General features: G+C 40.0%; 4 protein-coding genes and 1 pseudogene across 4 annotated transcripts; 3 read left to right on the plus strand and 2 right to left on the minus strand.

The window, feature by feature from the left end:
• Nucleotides 1–231: 231 nt before the first annotated feature.
• LOC131325353 (small ribosomal subunit protein uS3x-like) lies at nucleotides 232–3,547 on the plus strand. The gene is made up of 6 exons (XM_058357564.1): nucleotides 232–426; nucleotides 505–652; nucleotides 742–913; nucleotides 2,379–2,433; nucleotides 2,505–2,636; nucleotides 3,165–3,547. Exons 1-6 carry the CDS (start codon nucleotides 397–399, stop codon nucleotides 3,345–3,347), a joined length of 720 nt encoding a protein of 239 aa, XP_058213547.1. The 5' UTR covers nucleotides 232–396; the 3' UTR covers nucleotides 3,348–3,547.
• Nucleotides 3,548–4,531: 984 nt separating this feature from the next.
• LOC131325354 (replication protein A 70 kDa DNA-binding subunit A) lies at nucleotides 4,532–8,557 on the plus strand. Its single transcript, XM_058357565.1, has 2 exons — nucleotides 4,532–5,022; nucleotides 6,656–8,557. Exons 1-2 carry the CDS (start codon nucleotides 4,766–4,768, stop codon nucleotides 8,289–8,291), a joined length of 1,893 nt encoding a protein of 630 aa, XP_058213548.1. The 5' UTR covers nucleotides 4,532–4,765; the 3' UTR covers nucleotides 8,292–8,557.
• Nucleotides 8,558–10,404: 1,847 nt separating this feature from the next.
• Nucleotides 10,405–14,030, plus strand: LOC131325356 (replication protein A 70 kDa DNA-binding subunit A-like; annotated as a pseudogene).
• Nucleotides 13,460–14,248, minus strand: LOC131325357 (uncharacterized). Its single transcript, XM_058357567.1, has one exon. The coding sequence runs from the start codon at nucleotides 13,959–13,961 to the stop codon at nucleotides 13,596–13,598; it is 366 nt and encodes a 121-aa protein (XP_058213550.1). The 5' UTR covers nucleotides 13,962–14,248; the 3' UTR covers nucleotides 13,460–13,595.
• A 1,779-nt stretch (nucleotides 14,249–16,027) lies between these two features.
• On the minus strand, nucleotides 16,028–21,673 carry LOC131325355 (mechanosensitive ion channel protein 10-like). The gene is made up of 7 exons (XM_058357566.1): nucleotides 21,517–21,673; nucleotides 19,907–21,409; nucleotides 19,695–19,818; nucleotides 18,445–18,738; nucleotides 18,156–18,358; nucleotides 17,166–17,479; nucleotides 16,028–16,345 (listed from the first exon to the last, which is right to left on the minus strand). Exons 2-6 carry the CDS (start codon nucleotides 21,304–21,306, stop codon nucleotides 17,206–17,208), a joined length of 2,295 nt encoding a protein of 764 aa, XP_058213549.1. The 5' UTR covers nucleotides 21,307–21,409; nucleotides 21,517–21,673; the 3' UTR covers nucleotides 16,028–16,345; nucleotides 17,166–17,205.
• Nucleotides 21,674–22,092: the final 419 nt, after the last annotated feature.

A 22,092-nucleotide genomic window follows, 5' to 3' on the forward strand; every position in this document is an offset into this window, starting at 1 on the left:
TTTGAGTTGCCAGACTACTCCAGGCCCATACATTCCTGTATATCAGGCCTTCGAAGGACCAGCCCATCAATTATTTCATCAAGCCCAGACCATCATTTTGGCCTTCTCAGAGTTGGCCCTTCAATTTTTTCATCAAGCCCAGCCCATCATTTTGGCCTTCTCAAATTTGGCCCAATCCCCAACCCCACCAAGAACATCAAACCTAATCTCCACCGTCCAACCCCTTAACCTTCACTCCCACTGTCCGATCATTTCTCTCCACATATAAACTCTCCCCCTATCGGAAACCCTAATCAAAGCAATAGGGTTTGCAAATCACAAGCCAAAACCAGCGCCACACTTCTTCTTCTATCTAACCCCTCTGCAACTCCCACTACCTTCAACACCTCTCTGAACATGGCGACTCAGATGAGCAAAAAGCGAAAGGTCATTTCTGCCCTTACCCATCGTCACCTTCTACTGTATTGAATTGTATGTAGCTAACATGTATGAGTTTGTTTACAGTTCGTTGCTGATGGAGTGTTCTTTGCTGAGCTGAACGAGGTGTTGACGAGAGAGCTGGCGGAGGACGGATACTCCGGGGTCGAGGTCAGGGTAACTCCGATGCGGACCGAGATCATCATCAGAGCCACTCGCACTCAGAACGTCCTCGGTGATTACTCGCTGATTGATCTGTGAGCCTAGGATTTTATTTTCTGTTTTTGTGTTTTGTGTTTTGAAGTGTTTTTCTGGTGTGATTAGGTGAGAAGGGGAGGAGGATCAGGGAGCTGACCTCGGTTGTGCAGAAGCGGTTCAAGTTTCCGGAAGGCAACGTGGAGTTGTACGCCGAGAAGGTGAACAACAGGGGACTCTGCGCTATTGCTCAGGCTGAGTCCCTCCGTTACAAGCTCCTCGGTGGACTCGCCGTTAGGAGGTACACGTGGATCCATTTCATTTGTTGAATAATTAATCTATTTTTACATTTCCCTGCGTTACATGATGTTATTGGCACTTTGTGACTGATATTTGATTTGGTAGTATTGAATCAAAGATTGATCAATCAATTGAAGCTAGATGTTATCTGTGATTTGCATCTGTGACTGATAAAAATGCAGTATATATGTGTGTTTTGCAACTTTCATACGGGTGCACTTCTTGCTAATTAGACCATTTCCAGCCCTGTACTCAATTTTTACTCAAAATAACATATTTGTTGAGTAACTACTTCATCTAGTAGGAACCTGAGCCGTGGGACAAACAAAGATCTAACTTTGAAGTATATGTTTGAGTAAAATCTTCGCTGATGGAAAAGCATTAAATTTGAGGGGCACTAAGAAGCTTTAGAAATTTAGAATTAAAAAAAGACCGGAGTGCATAAATTTGTTTTGGTGGTTTCCGGACTCAAAATAAAGTTTGAGTCGAGACTCGCAGAAAGGTCAGAGATGTTCTTCCCACATAAGAAAGTTTGTGGCATTGATTTCCCATGTTATGCTGTCGCACAAGAGCAAGATGTGTGTTACCAATGTTTTGCCATTTTATGTCGCTCTAGGGTGTAATGATTTTTCCTTGTTTTATATGCCTTGTTTTGCATAGGAGAATAAAATGGAGAAGAATTATTATTACTTTCCTGGTTGTGATTTGTTTGGTACGAGTCCCTTGCTATTGAGTGGAATTTCAAATTCTACTTCTCTGTCATCTAACAAAGCAGATTGGATTGTTTTGAATGCCAATATTGTGTCGGAAGATGACCACAGTGATTATGTTCCTCTGTGCCATCATTCTCATGAAACCTTCTAGTTTTCATGCTGTAAACGTAAAGGGGGCACATGCCACAGAAACAACCCTTGCACCATTGTGTTTTTTATGGTTTACATACTGAACTATCTCATGTATGTTGATCCTTTTTCGTTAGTACTTTTCACTGTTCATATCTGCTCTAAACTTTCCATGGGCCCAAACTTTTCTGTCTTATTCGGTATTTTTTGCCAGTTTGTAATATCTTCTGTCATCTATAAAGCAAATAGGTTATTCATGTACCTTGTTTGTGTCGGAAGATGACCACATCAAGCATGCTTCTCTATGCCATTTTGCTACTCAATGTAACCTATTACATTTGTGTAGGCTTGGATTTGCAACATACTTGGAACAAATTTACCTAATGCATGTGTTATTTTGATTATAATCCCTTTGAAATCTGTGGTTATTGTCCTTTTTGTTTCCTATTTTGAACAGTTTGTGAAGTTTCTTTCGTTAATTGGCCATTTGTAACAATATGCAATGTCATTCTTTGGACAACTCTCACTGTTTCAAATTTGGAATGCTGGATTCCAAATGTTGAAAAGTTTTATCCTTATGGTATAAAAGCTTAGGGATTAATCATTGATTCATTCCTAATTTAGGGCCTGCTATGGTGTATTGAGATTCGTTATGGAGAGTGGCGCAAAGGGATGCGAGGTATATTACCAAAAAACACATTTGCCTCCCTTTTGTGCTTTAGAATGTGAATCTAATAGATTTCTTGGCAGGTGATTGTTAGCGGAAAGCTGAGGGCACAACGTGCCAAGTCAATGAAGTTTAAGGATGGATACATGATCTCTTCTGGTCAGCCGGTCAATGAGTATATTGATTCAGCCGTTAGACATGTTCTCTTAAGACAGGTTTGTGTCCAATTTGCTCCAGTTACAAGAATAATTATTACTATGTTGAGAAGTGTCCTAATTTTGATCTTAAGGGCACAGTGACATGCCAAAATATAACCGTTGTAAATTAGCTTTGAGGAAAATTAAATTAATGCACAAACTTGTTTGGTCATGACTTTTTAGGCTTTGCTCAATAATTTCAGTTTTTAGAAGTTGTCTTGGGTTATTTCACTTTGAGGGGTAGTTTAATAAATTCACTCAACAAAAATACAAAGGGAGGAGTGCCATTGGTAAAAAGGTTTGTGTGAAAATCATTTCCCCATAAGAATCGTCATGCTAAATGAGTGCCTACCTTTATTTTCTTACCAAATCACACCTGAATGTTGAGATCTGGCATGGGTGTGTTTTACGTTGAAGAGGGATTTGTGCACCGTATATTAGCTATATAATGCTGCATGTTCCTCCGGCTGCCCTTTATATGCTGAATTCTGTAGTTTGTTTTGTTCAAAATTCAAAGTGCCATATGATTTTGGTTTTGTCATGCAGGGTGTACTTGGTATCAAGGTGAAGATCATGCTGGATTGGGATCCCAAGGGGAAGCAGGGTCCAACAACACCCCTCCCTGATGTTGTCACAATCCATACTCCTAAAGAAGAAGAGGATTATGTCCACAGGCCCGCGATACAGCCAATGGCAACCGAGGTCGAACAACCCCCAATCATGATTTAAGCCATTAGCGACCGCTGGCCGTAGTTTCCTTCAAATTGGGTTCAAATGCTTCTATTTTCTGCAAATTTGAGTTGTATTAGTCTTTTGCAGTGACGGTGTTGGGTATAACAGAAGAGACCCTTGCCAAAGTTTTGGCTGGCTTGAAGTTTTGCTTTGTTTATGTAACAAGATTTGCTTAATCTATTCGTATTGTTTGTTTCTCTGTGGTGTTCATTATTTTGGTTTCTTTGGCAGGCATAGGATGGTTGATTGGGTTGTGGAATTTAGTTTCAAAGGCCAGTCTATTATTTTCACTATGCTCTTCGAGGTAGTGAAAATGAAAGAACTCCTGTGTGTGAAGTAGACTTTAGTTTTTTGGTGGGATTATTATTAGCTTCAATTTCAATAATTCAAATATTGCTGCAATTGTTCTCACATGAACATCACGGCAAGGCATCGCTAGTAAGTGAATAATATCGAAGCTTGCGCATTGCCTTAGTGTGTCACCCAACCCACGTTTATTGACAAGTGTTGTGACTTGCGAGTAAGGTGTCAAAAACTCGCAAATCGTGGCATTTTCCCCTACTCAACCATCAAACTTGCAAATCATGACAGTTCCCCCCACTTGACCATCAACGTCGTGCATCACTGCAGTTGAGGCAAAGCATTCTGTTACCTTACGTCGAAGCTCACCTTTCCAGCACCACAGCGCCGCGCTGACTACCTCCTCGGCGTCCTTGCGCCCATAACTAATACTGAATTCAACCAAGTATTCTTGCACTCCACCCCACTCTATCATGTAATGGAAATATTCTCACTCCACAAAGGGTAACACTAATGTTTAGTAGAAAAAGTTTTTTCTGCAGGAAATCGAGTTTTAGTTGCTCTAGTATGAACTATGACGTTGATAAGATGTGAGCTAAGTTCAGTTGATGGCTTTTTTGGAGTTTTCGAGCTACTTCTTGTTTTGTGAATTTTGTTCTAATTCAATTTTTTTTTTCATATTTGTGAGTTTTGTACCTAGCTTTTGGAAATTATTAATTCGTCTCGTCAAGACGAATTGGAAAAATATAAACTTATGACTTGTACCCACATATTTTTTTTTGAAATATCTAAGATAAAACCCAAAAAGCCTGGCGCAAAATTCACAAACGCGAACAAATTTGAGTGGTATAACCGTAATTGTATCCTCGGTTCAGTGACCTCAGAATTGACGTGTCGCAATTGAGTCGGTTTCTCCTTGGCGCGCCCCCGCCATCCATATATATACCATTTTACCCCGAACCCTAGAAGGAATAACTGAACTCCCTTCATCTATACATCTCAGATTCAAACAAATTCAGATTCATTTTCCCATTCGAACAATTCCCACTCAAATTCATCAATCATTTCGAGTTCATTCCAATTCCACTTCTCTCTCTCTCTCTAGGTCGTTGAAAATGCCGGTGAATCTGACGCACAACGCGATCCCGGCGATAAAGGCGGGAGACCTGAACTCGAAGCCGTTGCTTCAGGTACTGGACATCAAGCTCATCGGTAGCCAGGAACGGTACCGTTTCCTTGTTTCCGACGGCGCGTCGACTCAGCACGCGATGATCGCGACTCAGCTCAACGACCGAGTCAAGACGGGGCGAGTCCGCAAGGGCTCCGTCATCCAGCTCATCGATTACATATGTAGCACCGTTCAGAGTCGCAAGTAAAAAAGCCTCTCTCTCTCTCTCTCTCTCTCTCTCTCTCTCTCTCTAGTCCGTTACTTGATTATGCAAAATATTTACTATAAACGTCGACGTGCGTATGATTGTGTAGGAACGTGTCTGTGTATTCAAAGTTGTGCAGTTTTTGGCAATGTTCGGTTAGCTGGTAGAATCTTAACCCGCTTCCGTTTTCAAATCTCAATCCTCGCTCTGGCGAATTTTAGTTGTTTGAAATGTTTTTGAAAGATGCTTTTGTGCTTGTGCTCGTGCTCCTGCTCACGCACGCGCACATCAAGTAGGGTTGCAAACGAGCAGAGCTTTATAGTGTTTGAGCTCGGCTTGTTTGTAAACAACCCGAGCCCTTAATGAGCTGACTAATATTGTAACGAGGCTCTTTAAACCAGCTGTGTCTATAAAACGAGCAGAGCTTTTGAGTGTTGAGCTCGGCAAAAGCTCGGCTCGTTTAGTAAACGAGCCTAAAACTCATGGAGCCCAGCCGAGTGTTAACGAACCGAGCCACGAGCAGCTCGGTTCATACCGTTGGTTTGCAGCCCTAATTACGTGCATTATATGACTTAGGGTAGAATGACATGGGAAGAATCTAGGGATTGTTCTATTGTTTAACGACGATTAGTAAGGCTTGGTTGCTTCTTCTTTTTTTGTGAATTGATTTTGTGGAGCACTTTTCGGAAATTTGTTTGGAATTTCTTTTTTGTGAAACCACCGAACAAGATTTTTTTCAAATCAGGAAACTCTGAAGCAGTATGAAAATGATGAGTATTTTCATGATTGCTGGAAAACTGATTTGCAATGGGTTCTTAACAACTCAAGTTTCTCATTTGCGTTGTACCAAAAAAAAAAACTCAAGGTTTATGGTTTGCCAATCTAATACACAACACATACATAAACGGAGGTAGATGGTTTCTGTATGAATCCGAGTGACTTGCTTGGCAGAGTTATTATATATAGGAATGTTAGGTTGAGAAGGCTGCCTTTGATTGTTGAACTTGAAGCTGACTTAAATACTACAGTTTATGGTATTTGTATTGTATAGACGTGTGTTCCATTTTCCATGTATGTACAGTTAATTACAATTTGTTCAGTGATATGCTTGTGTGTTTTGCATCGGTGGTGGTGTCAGCTATGGAGCCCCTAGTAATGACCCTGAATTTGAAGTTCAGTAGATGAATTCAAAGTGTAATCAGTGCTGGAACTGCTTGTGTAGGACTTATATTTTTCACATGATAAGCTACCAATGTCATCAACGGTATGACGACGAGTAGTTCGCTTTTTGAATATGAGGACAGTGAGTCCATTACTTGACATCATGGAATTTTCGAGTTTTGATATGTGGAAAATAACCAAATAGTGGGTCAGTTCTAAAGATCATATCTCAGTGATACGTTTTACTTAATTTTAAGCAGCATTTACCAATTAGTGACAAATTTTTAAGAGATTGAAGCCGTAGAGTGTCAGAGTGAAATACTACCTAAATCCCTTGAGTGTTTAGGAAACATTATCTGCCTCTTGAATCATGAAATTCAAGTAGGATTGTTGCCTTTTGTGATAAATCTAGATTGTGTTTCTGATGTTGAACTTCCGTGTGCAATTTATTTCTTTGATTTCTTATTGCAGGATTATTGTAGTTCTAAACATGGAAACTATTATACCAGATTGTGAAACAATTGGGAATCCAACAATGGTTGTAGAATCTGATCCGGGAGCTCAAAACCGAGTGCCTGATAACAGCTTTGGGCGCCCCCCTGTGGCTATCAATAATAGTTATAGTACCAATAATAAGAACACGAGTGCCCGAAATGCAGGAAACAATATGCAGAGTTTCCCTCCAACTGTTCAACCCCCATACCAACCTCCTCCAAATTACAAAATCCATGGTGCAATCATGAAGAATGAGGCACCAGCACGCATAATACCAATTTCTGCTTTGAATCCTTATCAAGGTCGGTGGGCGATTAAGGCAAGAGTGACTGCAAAAGGAGACATCCGCAGGTATAACAATGCCCGTGGAGATGGGAAGGTGTTCTCCTTTGACCTTCTTGATTCTGATGGTGGTGAAATTCGAGCCACCTGTTTCAATGCTGTTCTTGACCGCTTCTATGAAATAATCGAGGTTGGAAAAGTCTATTTGATATCAAAGGGTAGCTTGAAACCATCACAGAAGAACTTCAACCATCTAAAAAACGAATGGGAGATATTTTTGGAAGCAACTTCAACAGTCGATCTTTGCCTGGATGAAGATGGTTCAATACCAAGCCAACAATTCTCCTTCCGATCCATCAGTGAAGTTGAGATTGCTGAAAATAATTCCATTATAGACGTCATAGGTATTGTAACAGCTGTAAACCCCTCAGTCTCTATCATGCGAAAAAATGGTATGGAAACTCAGAGAAGAATTCTGAATCTAAAGGACCAATCAACGCGGAGTGTCGAATTGACTCTATGGGGTGATTTCTGCAATAGGGAAGGTCAAAATCTGCAGGAAATGGTCGACTCTGGATTTTTCCCAGTTTTAGCCGTCAAAGCTGGGAAAGTTAATGACTTCAGTGGGAAATCTATAGGGACAATTTCGTCTACCCAGCTCTTCATCAACCTGGATTCCTCAGAGGCTCAAAGCTTGAGGATTTGGTTTGATCGAGGCGGGAAAAACACCACATCTCAATCCATCTCTAGAGACATCATTCCAGGAGGCCCTAAGAATGAGATACGTAAAACTGTGTCCCAAATCAAGGACGAAGGGCTGGGAAGATCAGATAAACCAGACTGGATTACTGTGAAAGCAACCATATCTTTCATCAAAACGGACACATTTTGCTACACGGCTTGTCCATTGATGATTGGAGATAGGCAGTGTAATAAGAAAGTGACCAGGTCAGGAAATTCAAGGTGGCAATGCGACCGGTGTAATCAGGAAATCGAGGAGTGTGATTACAGGTACCTTCTTCAAGCTCAAGTACAGGACAACACTGGGTTGACATGGGTAACAGCTTTTCAGGAATCTGGTGAAGAGATTTTGGGTTGTCCGGCTAAGGATTTGTACTTTTTGAAATACGAAGAGGAGGATGATGTTAAGTTCGCAGAAATCATCCGTGGAAGCCTCTTTGCAGAATATCTTTTTAGGCTGAAAATCAAAGAGGAATTGTATGGTGATGAACAGAGGGTGAAGATTACAGTGGTTAAGGCAGAGAAGGTGAATTATTCTGCGGAGAGCAAACACATGCTTGATTTGATTGCTAAGGTTCATTATCGCTGAAACTGTCCGAATCAAAACTCAGTGGTTTAGTAGCTTTAGTTGTTGTAAAGATGATTGATACGATTCTAGGTACGAGAAACAAACATTCAAATTGCAGTGAGTGCTACTATGAACCAAACTTGGCAAACCAGTATTTGTGCATGCCAAGAACAAGGTCTTGTTACATGTTAATTCTTGTTTCAAGTTTTCCACTTCAATTTAGTTATACCTGATGTAGTTACGTAATATCAACGTATTGAGCTGAAATTCTGTCTCTACAGCAGAAACATATCTTCTTTTTTATCGGCGAAAGTTAGTATTGTTTGAATAGCTAGAGTAGAACTTTTGAAGAGGAGTTAAACTCCTGAATTCAGGGAATTCCTGCCTGACTGATGAATGGTCGAACGAGTATGTGGTGTTGACGGTCTGCAGGTCCCATGTATATTATCACCTAAAAACATACGGAAGTTTGAATTCCAATTCTTGTGGACCAATGCATACAATACTTTGCCCCGACTTTAAATGGATCTCCCGTTTGCAGCTAGTGGACATTAGGATTGGTGTCTCAGCTAGTGGACATAAGGATTGGTGTCTCAAGGATCCGTATAAGTTGAAGTTTAAAAAATTTGATCATAGCCTATCATATGGTTCCCAAGACCAAATAGTGGTCTTGTTGGTGCATTAACTTTTTATGGTGGTTATCAATCGTTTCAAATGTAGAGAAGCTGAAGCAAAGGGCTTGGACGTCGTCTGAATTTACTCCTAAACGAAGGATTTACGAGAGCCTGTGAACTATGTGGATTTGAATCTCTTCATTAATGGGATGGCAGCTCCACAACATAAGCCTACACGATCCTTGTGAAGAAAAGAAATTCTCGTAGAGGATCCGTCCGGTTTTCTTACACCCCGTTTTCACGTACTCTCCTTCCAAATTCCAAATAACTATGAAACGAGTCCGTTAATTGCGTTCTTTTGGACTCTAAATCTGAAATTTTTGTCCGTATTTGAATTTTTTTCGCATTTGTTAGTTTTTTTTTAATCCACAAAAACGCACAAAGGGCGCATTTGTTAGTTTTGTGACAAATTTTTTGTGGGTTATTGATTCGTCTTGACAAGAAGAATCGGAAAAGTAAATTTTTTTTACTTTTACCCAAGTATTTTGATAAATAACCATTTTTTAGCGCAAAATGGTTATTTATCAAAATACTTGGATAAAATTGCCAAAATTTTACTTTTCTAATTTCTCTTGTCAAGACGAATTAATAACTCCCAAAAGTTTATCGCAAAACTAACAAATGGAAAAAAAAAATTCAAATAAAAACAAAATTTTCAAATTTAAGTTAAGTCTAAGAAAACACAGTTAGTATTATCTTACACTCCTTTTTCACAAACTTTCCTGCTAATTTTCAAACCACATAGGTATTTCTGCCACGAAATACTATTTACCACACAATCCCAAAACTTCCAATATTCCAATTTCAAAATTATTCAAAACAATACTTGTTGGTAATAGCCGTACCCTTTTACTTTGCCACTACGTTGTCATTTACGTAAAACAACAGGTGTAACCCATCTTTAGTTGTAACCCATTTTTTAAAAAGAAATCAAATGTACAAAAAGCAGGTCACTCCATTCACCTCGTGGTCGTGGGCCTGGGTGTGACTGCCTTCCGACGATGATCATGCACGTGTCCTGCTTGTACCAATTAGCGGCTGCGATCACCACGCCAAACCCCCTTCCCTAATCATCGAAACTTTACCGCTAGTTTCCTCCCCCAATTTCGCTAGCGGCAGGGACTGCGATCCCGACCACTACATCGATCCTTACATGGAAAGGTAAGAGGTGGTCCTCTGCTTCTCGCAGATGCTGTGTTTCCCAGCTTCACATTTGTGCGCGAGAAAAAAGAAAAGAACTTCAAAAATTAGGGAAAGTGGTTCAGTACTCTCCCTCTCTCTCTCCACGATCCAGCACCGGAGCCTCCCACTTATGCCGCCCCACCACCGATCGACCACCAGCGGAGCTCCCACATACGCCCACCATCATCGGAGCCCCCACCAATCGACCGGCCCACCGCCACCGACGCCGCACCACGACTCGTCCCAAACCACTGATCCACCACCGCTGGATTTTCCCTCTCCTCTCTCCCGACTACTTTCCAACCGGTTTCTCTGTCACAGGTTTGAGCCTCTCACTTCCCTCTCTACATTTGATTGTAAGAAAATCCATAACTATGGCGACGTAATTTGAGTTATTCCTCAACCTTTGTGTCTAAATACTAGTACACTGAACAGTTTTGAGAACTGGAATGGAATCACCGTGGGTAAGGGGCACTGGATGAGAAGCCGTGCCTTTTCTCTACCTTAATTTGTAAAGGTTGTTCGGAAATCATGGCGTGTTGTTGTAAGCACCTATTGTTGATTTCTCTATCCAATTTTTTTCCTTCAGAATGACTTGCTTTTTTGCTTTAAGGTTCACTCATCTCTTCATCGCGGAGACTCTCATGCTTTTCTCACCATTGGAAAAAAGTATCACATAGCTCTTGGTTACTGTTGCCTTTGCTGTTGCCTTTGAGTAGCAGCAGGTTCTAGTTTTCTGTATAGAACTAAGATGGCTACTTTTAGAGTCTGCTACATCCCTATTTTGAGACGAGAGATACTTATTTATGGCGGGGCGTGAATAAGTTCTTTACAGAGAAAATGAATCGCAATTCATTCCCGTAAAACTTCTTTACAGTACCCTCCGTAAAGAAGTTTTTCTCTTTTGAGGTAATTGTATATATCAGAGTCAACTTACCTCATCCTTCACTATTGACAGAATCCTTTTTCTGGTTGAAGTATATGTGGGTACCTCATATTGGGATCTTGAATGTTTGTTTCCACCAATTTATTATTCCGTAATTGTATGACTGTTTAATGTTTCAGTGCATTGTACATGTGGACTAGTTCAACTCTTTTTTAAACATAGTTATGTGTGTTTGTTCTTAAGTCCTTGTATTTCTCATTTGTAGAATCATGGAAATACAAGATCAGAATATGTGTGTCTGTTCTTGAGTCCACTCTTCTCTCAGCTCCTGGTTTGACGCTTCAATCAAAAAACTTTTCCAACAAAACAACCCAAAATGAAAGCTTCCTCTTGTCCAAATCTCAACCGTGAAACCACCTCCTTCCCCAATTTCTTCACCTTAATCCAAGACCCTGCAGATCACCACCACGACACCACCCTCAACAACAGCCCAAAGACAAACGATGCCGAACCATCAGAAACGTCGCCTTTCAAAGGGATCCTCTTCACATCCCTCTCGGTCAACCAAATGAACGATAATCACAACCGAATTGTCGGATTTTTTCCCGAATGGGATGCAAAGGACCAAACCGTACCAAAAGGGCCTCGAAGTCCAAATGGGTCCAAGGATAGAGTTTCCGTCGGGTCAAACCAGTTTAGCGGCGACGGCAGGGCAATCATGAAGAATGAGGCACCAGCACGCATATTACCAATTTCTGCTTTGAATCCTTATCAACGTCGGTGGGCGATCAAGGCAAGAGCAACTGTGAAAGGAGGCATCTGCTTGTACCACAATGTTCGTGGAGATGGGAAGGTGTTCTCCTTTGACCTTCTTGATTCCGATGGTGGTGAAATTCGAGCCACCTGTTTCAATGCTGTTCTTGACCGCTTCTATGAAATAATTGAGGTTGGAAAAGTCTATTTGATATCAAAGGGTAGCTTGAAACCGGCACAGAAGAAGTTCAACGAATGGGAGATATTTTTGGAAGCAACTTCAACAGTCGATCTTTGCCCGGATGAAGATGGTTCAATACCAAGCCAACAATTCTCCTTCCGATCCATCAGTGAAGTTGAGATTGCTGAAAATAATTCCTTCATAGACGTCATAGGTATTGTAACAGCTGTAAACCCCTCAGTCTCTATCATGCGAAAAAATGGTATGGAAACTCAGAGAAGAATTCTGAATCTAAAGGACTAATCAACGCGGAGTGTCGAATTGACTCTATGGGGTGATTTCTGCAATAGGGAAGGTCAAAATCTGCAGGAAATGGTCGACTCTGGATTTTTCCCAGTTTTAGCTGTCAAAGCTGGGAAAGTTAATGACTTCAGTAGGAAATCTATAGGGACAATTTCGTCTACCCAGCTCTTCATCAACCTGGATTCCTCAGAGGCTCAAAGCTTGAGGATTTGGTTTGGTCAAGGCGGGAAAAACACCACATCTCAATCCATCTCTAGAGACATCATTCCAGGAGGCCCAAAGAATGAGATACGTAAAACTGTGTCCCAAATTAAGGATGAAGGGTTGGGTAGATCAGATAAACCAGACTGGATTACCGTGAAAGCAACCATATCTTCCATCAAAACGGATACATTTTGCTACACAGCTTGTCCATTGATGATTGGAGATAGGCAGTGTAATAGGAAAGTGACTAGGTTCGGAAATTCAAGGTGGCAATGCGACTGGTGTAATCAAGAAATCGAGGAGTGCGATTACAGGTACCTTCTTCAAGCTCAGGTTCAGGACAACACTGGGTTGACATGGGTAACAGCTTTCCAGGAATCTAGCGAAGAGATTTTGGGTTGTCCGGCTAAGGATTTGTACTTTTTGAAATATGAAGAGGAGGATGATGTTAAGTTCGCAGAAATCATCCGTGGAAGCCTCTTTGCAGAATATCTTTTTAGGCTTAAAATCAAAGAGGAATTGTATGGTGATGAACAGAGGGTGAAGATTACAGTGGTTAAGGCAGAGAAGGTGAATTATTCTGCGGAGAGCAAACGCATGCTTGATTTGATTGCTAAGGTTCATTATCGCTGAATTAATTGTTATCTGAATCAAAATTCAGTGGCTTAGTACCTTTAGTGGTTAAGATGATTGATACGATTCTAGGTATGAGAAACAGACATTCAAATTGCAGTGAGTGATACTATGAACAAAACTTGGCAAACCAGTATTTGTGCATGCCAAGAACGAGGTCTGGTTACATGTTAATTCTTGATTCAAGTTTTCCACTTCAATTATACCTGATGTAGTTATGCGATTTCAATGTATTGAGCGGAAATTCTGTCTCTATAGTAGAAGTATGTATTCCTTTTTTATCGAAGTTAGTATAGCTAGAGCAGAACTTTTGATGAAGAGTTGAACTCCTGACCTCTTACGTTTTTTTTTATAGATTATGAGATTTGCATGGTTTTGGTAGAATCAAAAGCCAATGGAGTCATCCATTACATATTCATAAAATTTTTAGTACAGATCATTACAGCACACATGAGAGAGATACATATAGCAAGAAAAGAATGCCAAAGCACGATTACAAAGTGTTTCTCTCAGGTTCTCTTAACAGGGTCAAAGTTGGAAACTCCTACCACAGCACCAATAAGCACGACGAGCACGATGCCACCGGCTCCGATGCTGAGCAAGAAGTTCTTGAGGGAAGGTGAGACAGCCGCCTCTGCCACCTCTGGCATCATCATGGAGGCCGTCAATGCCGCCGCTGTCAATCCCGTTACCGCTTTCTCTCTCAGTGAGGCCTTGACTACAAACTTTCCGGTGGTTTTCGATGCCACCACTGCCGATGCGGCCTTGGAGGGCCTGACCTGCAATGGGTTGAAGGCGGCACCGGAGGCCGGAAACCTCTTCTGGGTGGCTGAAGTTAACGGCATGGCTGCCATAACTGCCAAAGTAGAGGCCATTTGTTATTCTTCTCTCTCTTTCTTGACAAGTGAAATGCTTTTGGGGGAACTTTGGGTAGTTCTCAATGTGAGGAAGTTGATATGGGAAGAGTGGATTAGGATAGAGAGTGAAGGGAGAGGTTGTGGTGAGAGGTGGAAAATTGGGATAAAGGATTGTTTTGGGCCTACGTGGCAATTTCTCCACTTGCTAATGGATATGTTGGATAAGGGTTTATCCCAATGGAATTACCACATCCTACATTTATGTCTGGAAAGTGGGAAAGTGCCTTGTAATGGCAGCTTTTCATTTTCCGAAGGATTGGGTGAGTGAGATGGGATTTTAACATTTTGTTTGGAACTCAAGGAATGGAAGAGAAAAGAAAGAATTTTTTTTTTCTTAGAAAAATCTTTTTCGTGGAAGAGAGAAGAAAATAACAAAACAACGTACATCTTTTTTTCTTCTTTTCTCTGTAATTATTTTCTTTCTTTCTCTCTCCTTCCTTTTCTAAGTTTGAAACAATTAAACAAAGACTTTACATGTGGATGGGATAGTATTAATATGAACACTCAATTTAGTGTGCGATAAAGAAAGCACAATTCTTTCTCTAAATGAGACGATCCGAAAGGCAAGTGATACAAGTTAATCCCATTTTATATTTATGGGTACGGATCGGTTCAGATTGGGTTTTGGCATAGTCGGCCCTGACTTTTAAGTGAACATAAAAAATGAGGCTCTTTTTTTGGATTATTGCAAGGGTAAGATAAATAGGAGGAGCCTTTGAAATTCAAAAAAATTTAGAGACTTGATGCTGCTGCAACACAAGCTTTAGCTTAAGGCCAGCGGTTTTGGTAAAACCAAAACTCAAATTTATAATTGAAGCCGAAGCGTCGGGGACCAATTCAGTTCGATTTTTTCCCAAAGACGGTTGTCAACCTATTTGATCAGCAAACCAACCATTGAATTCAAGCAGCCTAAAAACATGAACTAATATACCAAATCCCTCACAATCAGGCAAGAACATTACTCCTACGGAACTTAGTAACTCACAACACAGTCAACACATTAGTAGAATTTTTGGAAAGTAATTTGTCAACATAAAATTAGTAACCATAGAGTTCATAATCTTGAAGTCTAGATAAGAGAGTGAATCCATCTTCCAAAATTAATACTCCCTCCGTTCCTAAATAAGTGTTCGGCGCGCAAAATTAAGCTTTACTAAACATTCATATTTTTTATTAAATAAAAAATTAAATTTTTGCCATAATCTAATAGAACTCATTGCTATCTATTGATTTGAAGAAAAAAAATTAAATGCATCTTTTTGAAGGCCTAGTTTTGCGCGCCGAACATTTATTTAGGAACGGGGGGAGTACTACCATGAAACTTATATGTACTCCATATGTTAGGGTACTATATAAATGCAGTATATTGCGGTTCAGTTTAGAGTACGGTTACAGTTCGGGTTTCAAATCAAAACCAAACCCGTGGTTGGAAAATCAATTACTACTAAAAACAATCCCGATCAAATCGCTTTGGATTTCTAGCTAGATCAACGATTGGTGAATCATCTGCTGCTGTTGTTAGAGTATATGCTGCTAAGTACTATGCTATTGGGCATTCTACGGATGTCATACTCTTGGGTTCAGATGAGATTGCTATTCCTAGGTGTGCGGAGTCCCTGGTTCATTTACTTTGGACCAAAAAAAAAAAAAAATACTCCATTCCATATCGTATACGATGGAAACTACAGTATAATCAATGAAAAATGAGTTGATTATACTCCATTCCAAATCTAGCTAGACAAGCCAGAATTTACCAACGCCATCACCATTTTTCATCACCACTACCCCTCTCCTCCACCACCACCACCCTTGGCACACCTGAAACCACCCTAACCCGCAACCCACATCACCGCTACCACAATCACCGCCACTGTCATTGCAAAGCACACAGCCAGTAAAAGATACAGACAATGAACATCAAGCTGGAGCTCGTTGATTCTATTTTGCTCTTCAAATCTTGCAACCACCAAAATTAAAAGAAAAATAACAACAATATGAACATACAGAAAACCAATCAAACGAGCTCACCACCCCAATCTAGCATCTATTCGAAAGGCAAAAAGAACATCGTTGTTAAGAAACCACATTAACATGTCACATCTCAGATGTTTTCTGATCAACAAAACTCAGTTTTTGTACAGCACACTAGCTCCATCGATCCAATACAGTTGCATAACAGATTGAAGAGCAAAGTTTGGTTGCAGATGTCAAACTCTTAGTTAATTGCACCACCATGGCTTTGCTGATTTCCACGCAAGACTCCATCTCAAGATATCTTCCTCCAGAAAATAACAGACATAACTTGCTTACAGCGAACTATTGTTCCAGTTCCCACATGGAACCTGTTGTCAGACAAACATAAAAAGTACTGTAAACTAATCTTTGATGCCGAAGTTGCAGCGGTTCAACAACATCCTATTGCGACGAAAAAAGGAGAAAAACAAACAATAAAAGAATGCAGATCCAGTACAAGATCCTTTACCATCTTCACTCAGTAAAGACCTGGGGAAAAGAAAGGCAAACATTCTCCGGCTTCATTAAACGTGTCACTTTCAAAAGCAAGACAAGCTTGGATAGGATAGCTAGTGAATCCAAGAAAGAACTAGCAGATTGGATTCCCTTGACTGCAAAATCTAGTTTTTATTAGGTGCGAAAAGAACATTTTTAGGTGAAAACATACTCAATAACAGAATATGACAGACTGCAGTGAAAGTCTATGGATTGCATCTAATGAGAGCTTAATAATTTTGTAAAAAATTGATTACCCTAATATGAAATGGAGCCTGAGCTGTTCTAAAATGCTGAATCACTGATTTTGAGAAAATGCCTCGACCAACAAGCTTCCGGTGTTTTCTCTCCCCCACAAGCAAAAAATAAGTTATTCACAACACTAAGTTATTTGAAGTGTCTAATTCCAATCATGCTCTAGGAGTTCATTTCCAAATATTGGTTGTAACTCACACAGGGTTTGTCAGAAAGACAAGCTGAAAAAATAGCTACAGCTGCTGTTGACACAAATTAGTAGGAAGGCACCGATTACACTTCTGCACATTACAGAAGGGGGAGATAGAGCCACATATACATCTGACAATTACCTATTTCAAAATTTTAATTCATGATACAGGCAAAACGCAAGCACATATGAAGTATCAAGGCACATACTTGTCATAAGTAGGACTTTATCAAGCTAGCAAACTGATCATCACCGCGAAGCATTTGTAAATGCTGGGGCTGCAGACCCTGTATTTATGAGGTGAACTTCTTGCGGGAGAAGATTATATTTGATATCAAGCTCCTCAAATATTTTCTTTAGCTCAAACATTAACTCAGTTCTCCTGCTGCTCTTCTCTGGATAGTTTTGGAAGTTCATGGTATGATTAACAAAGAGAGCCATTTTCATCTTGTTCATCTCCTCAATATCCTTAACTTGCACGCTGTGGTTGGGACGCCAATGTTGAGGCTTGCTCTCTAAGTACCTGAAAGCAGCCAAAAACCCGTTTTTTCAATACCTTCTACTAGAAAAAACAATATCACAAGAAGAAATTGAAAACGTCAACCGCTCGACATCAATATGCAAAATTTAATTTCTTTTCCTCAACTTACTGGTAACATTTGAAAAATAGGAGCCGAGCAGGTTTAAGTAAAAGTGTAACATCATCGAAGTCTATAAACAATAGACTCCGATCTTTAATTGTCAAACTTGTACTAACAAACGAAAAACACTCTCGACATAATATGGAAGCTAAAACAAGGAGATGAGTCAGATGACAGACCTCACAACTACGTATTAAGAACTTCAGGATTAAATGTTCAGAATGACAGGAAGATGAGCTTTGCAATCATGAGTGCTATGTCTACATGGAAACCAATATGAGAAGTGGTCAACTAACAGGATATATCTGGACGTCTGCATACACTGCCAGACTACAGACATCAAATATTCCACTCAATACCCAGACGAAGTAGATATCTAGCTTTCTAGCGCTAAGTTCAACCTGCCTCTGAACTAATGTCTCGTACTAGCATACTTCGACAGCTAAAAGAGCCAAAATGAGAGTAGTATATTCATCTATCTTAGTTGTTATGTTTAGTTTGTCATGGTTGATGGTTGCAGTAGAATACACATGGAAGCGAACGAATGAGTTAACATACGCTTTTATTTTAGCTTTAAGAGCTACAATACTCTCAGCTGAAGTTGACAAACCAATAGCAAACTCCACCGAATCACTCATCTCTGGGCTTCTATAAAAATTACTTATCGGTTTTGTAGCCAGAACTGAATTTGGATAGGAAATCTTTTCATTGTCGTATCTCAAGAAGATTGTCGTCAAAATGTTCATCTCTTCCACAACCAGCTGCAAATGTCAGTATGTTAGGATAAATGAATCAAACAAACATTAAGTACTCTAAAGCTGCAAGTATTGTAGGCTGAGTGAGTTACCTGTACCCCATCAATGACACAACGATCACCCACATCAAAGGGGTGCATCACAAATACAAAGATGATGGCTTCAAACACAGTCTTACAGGTGTTGCCAAATATAAAGGCCACAAGTAAAAGCTGAGAGGAAATGAAGACGAGCACTTGGGTTGTTGCAAATCCCATCAAAATATACCACACAATAAATATCACTACAAGTACAAGTCCTGATAAAATTCGGTTAAGCTCCTCGATGGCTGTTTTAGTGTCATTTAGAGAATGTGCCAGTGATTTGCGTTCATTGTAGACATTCACCTGCAGACAAATACTGGTTCAGTATAAAAGACAAACAAAATTCCTGCCTACAACAGTCTTTTACACATTAATATGAGGTGGATACACAGAAATTGATGTTTCTTGAGAGGAAAAAAAGAAGCAGCAGCATTTACCCCTCGTTAAATCCAAACTCTTTGTGAAGGATAGGTTTTATGACTAAACTTCCAAGCAAGTACAATACCTTCCTAAAACAATCTTAGAACACTATTGTGAAATGTATTTCATGGCAATGTTCAAGTCTTACACAGCTTTGTAATCATTCTAGTGAATCATGCAGTAGCAAACAAGTCCAAACAATAGTTGTATTGAGGATGCCGATCAAAAAAAAAAACAGTTGTATTGAGGATACTATGAATATTGATGAGAGGAAAGAAAAATAAACTAACTGTACTGGAAAGCCCAAGTTCACCAACAGAATTATGGAGAAAAGTGGAACAATAACAAGAATTTGCAATGGAACCTATACACATTGGCGGAGCCAGAATTTTGACCCGGGAGGGTCCGGATACTAGGCATATATTTTTAATCGAAACGTATACTTATTATATCATAAAGTTTTTGTTTTTCAATACATTACATTTGTATATTAAAATAATTTTAGCCTAATGCAGCTAAAATATACCAATCATTTTGCTTTTTTCTTTAGGCAACATCAACAGTCATGTGATTATTTTTTATTTATGAAAAAAATGGAGATATGAGAATGTAAAATAACCGTTTTTTTATCAAATCAAACCAAAATTATTAAGATTATCAATAATATTCAAAATCAGCTATACACGAATAGTATCAATAATATTCAAAATCAAGTATATACAAAATAAAAAATTTAAAACTCGGGGGCTCGGAGGGGGTCCGGGGCCACCCCGGGCGCCAACATAGCTCCGCCACTGCCTATATACAAAACTAACAAAACAAAACAAAAAATATCTTACCACCAACTTCCTTAAAGATGATTTCCTAATTTTTCCAGTTTCTGTCGCACCCTCAAACATTGGGAATACATTATCTACGTCCTCCTTTTTCATGAAGCGCAACAGGTCCTCCTCTTCAATATACCTAGAAGTATAGCAATGAAAAGAATGAGAAAGTCAGGAAAAGCAAAGCTAATAAACACATACAAAATTTCAAGAGGCGATAATCGCACTTGTGACCATGCCGCGCTACATTTTTGAATATTCGATAAGCAGCAGCTTTTGCTTCCCACTCACTAGTAATCTCCTTATCTTTTTGCTCAACACCCCCATCATCAACACTCTCGTCAAGTGCATTGGAAATAGTATGCAGCCCTGAACCCTGAATCACTTGAATCAACCCTTTCATAGTCCAAGCAGAAATCTTCTCTTGTTTCATCTTATGAAGCTTCTCTACGTCAATCACCTCTTCTTTGTCCACTTGTTTTCCTTTCTTCAGATTCTTGAAAGTCAATTCACCGCTATTCCTACCATTGCTAAGCCTTGCTTCATACTCCATTGATGCAATTGGAGGTCCAGAAAGGGTCTGAAGAACAAACTGATGAAATATAGACTCTTGGATCCTATCGAAGAATCTATTGACGTGAAAAGAAGACGCTAATATCTTGACAAATAGAGTTTTCATCATCCACATTCCTGCTCCAATTAGAGTGGACGCAAGAGCCCTTGTGATGTAATTCAAGATCCTGGTAGTCTTCCTTGGTCGCCTTACACCTCGGCTTATCAGCAGACCCCAAGCCAGAAGAATCAAACACAACCAAATGAAAACCCGAACGGATTTTTTCAAACCATAAACAAAGTACAGAACCTTCTTCTTAAGCAGAAAGTTCCTCTCAATCAAGAAAACAAGGACATTCATAAACCATTTAGTAATCAATCCACCACAAAATATTACCAACACCAGCACACACCATTTCCAAATTTCCAAACTCCAAATGGTATGTTTCTGCAATTTCTCAACAGTTAAGCTAGCAACTAAAACACTCATTATGCACACAAACACAATCCACTCAATTATAGCCATAACCTTCATTTTGTTACCCGATTTGTCACCGACCCTGACGTTTTCAGTCTTGTAGACATCTTCGTCGTCTTCCTCCTCCTCTTCTCCCGGTGAAGCCATGAGCGGCGTTTTCGGAGTCACTGGGGCCGTCCTTACATTGGTTTTGCTGGTGGGTGATGCCATGTGCGGCGAATTCCTATAAGGTGAGCCTGAATGCACCAAATGGCTACTCTCTTCCACTAAATGTGACTCATCTGAATAAGAAGAATGGGGCTCCGCAAATCTTGATTTGGGCTTGGAGTAAGCAGATCGAGTAAGCGTCCTTCTCCTAGTAACAGCCTCCTCTGGGGTCTTTGGAGGCCTGTTCGGGGGTGTACTGAAGTGGGTTCTCTCCGGAGAAGAAGAAGAGCTTTTGGGTTCAGAGATTGGGACTCTAGTTTTAAGACTCTGAAGCTCTGTCGAACCGGCAGGGTGTGACCCCACTGATCTAGATTCTTCTATACCCGAAATGGAAACTACAACTTCATCGCCACTAACTAGCTTCTGCTCCCTAGCTTTCCCAACTTCCATACTAGCTATCACTATCAAATAGGACACTCAAGTTTGGTAATCACTTCTGCTAGACAAACCCACAAACACTTAGACAGAAAAATGTTAAAATCTTTAGATTTCCCTGCAAAAACGGTGGAAAACGAATAGGCATTATGAGAACCAGTTGGGTTTTGAAACGTTAGATCGGATACTACAATAATGGAGACTACTAGTGGTTCATTGCTCTACCTGAATCCTTCTCCACGCCTTGAACCCCGTCTCTTCGTCTCCCTCTCGATGATTTTCTTTTTTCCTTTTTTTCCTCTTTTTTGATGAAAGGGAACTTAATGCATCTCGATGATTTTTCTACTCCCATGCGTTTGTTGTGCCTTGGGCTTTTGCTTGTGGCCTACTGGCCTTAGGAGTGCCGAGTGCGATTGGAGGGTATGGATCGTTTGGGCGGTCAACGTAAAAGGCTAAAACGAGTGTGCTACAAATTGGCGTACTTACTTTTAAAAAGTATATTAAACGTCCAATTATATGATTGATTAAGGGATAATGATGAGAAAATAATATTAACACTCTAAAAATTAATGCAGTCACTCTAAAATTAGTATAATTTCAAAGCCACTTTCATTTGTCTTTTAAAGTGTCTGCATCAATTTTTAGAGTGTTAATATTATTTTTTCTGATGATATCTAATTAGTTTAATTCTTACGGGATGTTTTAATCGACGAAGCCTATAACCTAAATAGTTCATATCACGGTGACGAAATCAGAGGGCCGGAAACCCTGACGGGAAACCTTTCACTGCGTCACACGATT

Source organism: Rhododendron vialii, chromosome 5a, assembly GCF_030253575.1.
Source record: "Rhododendron vialii isolate Sample 1 chromosome 5a, ASM3025357v1".
NCBI lineage: Eukaryota > Viridiplantae > Streptophyta > Magnoliopsida > Ericales > Ericaceae > Rhododendron > Rhododendron vialii.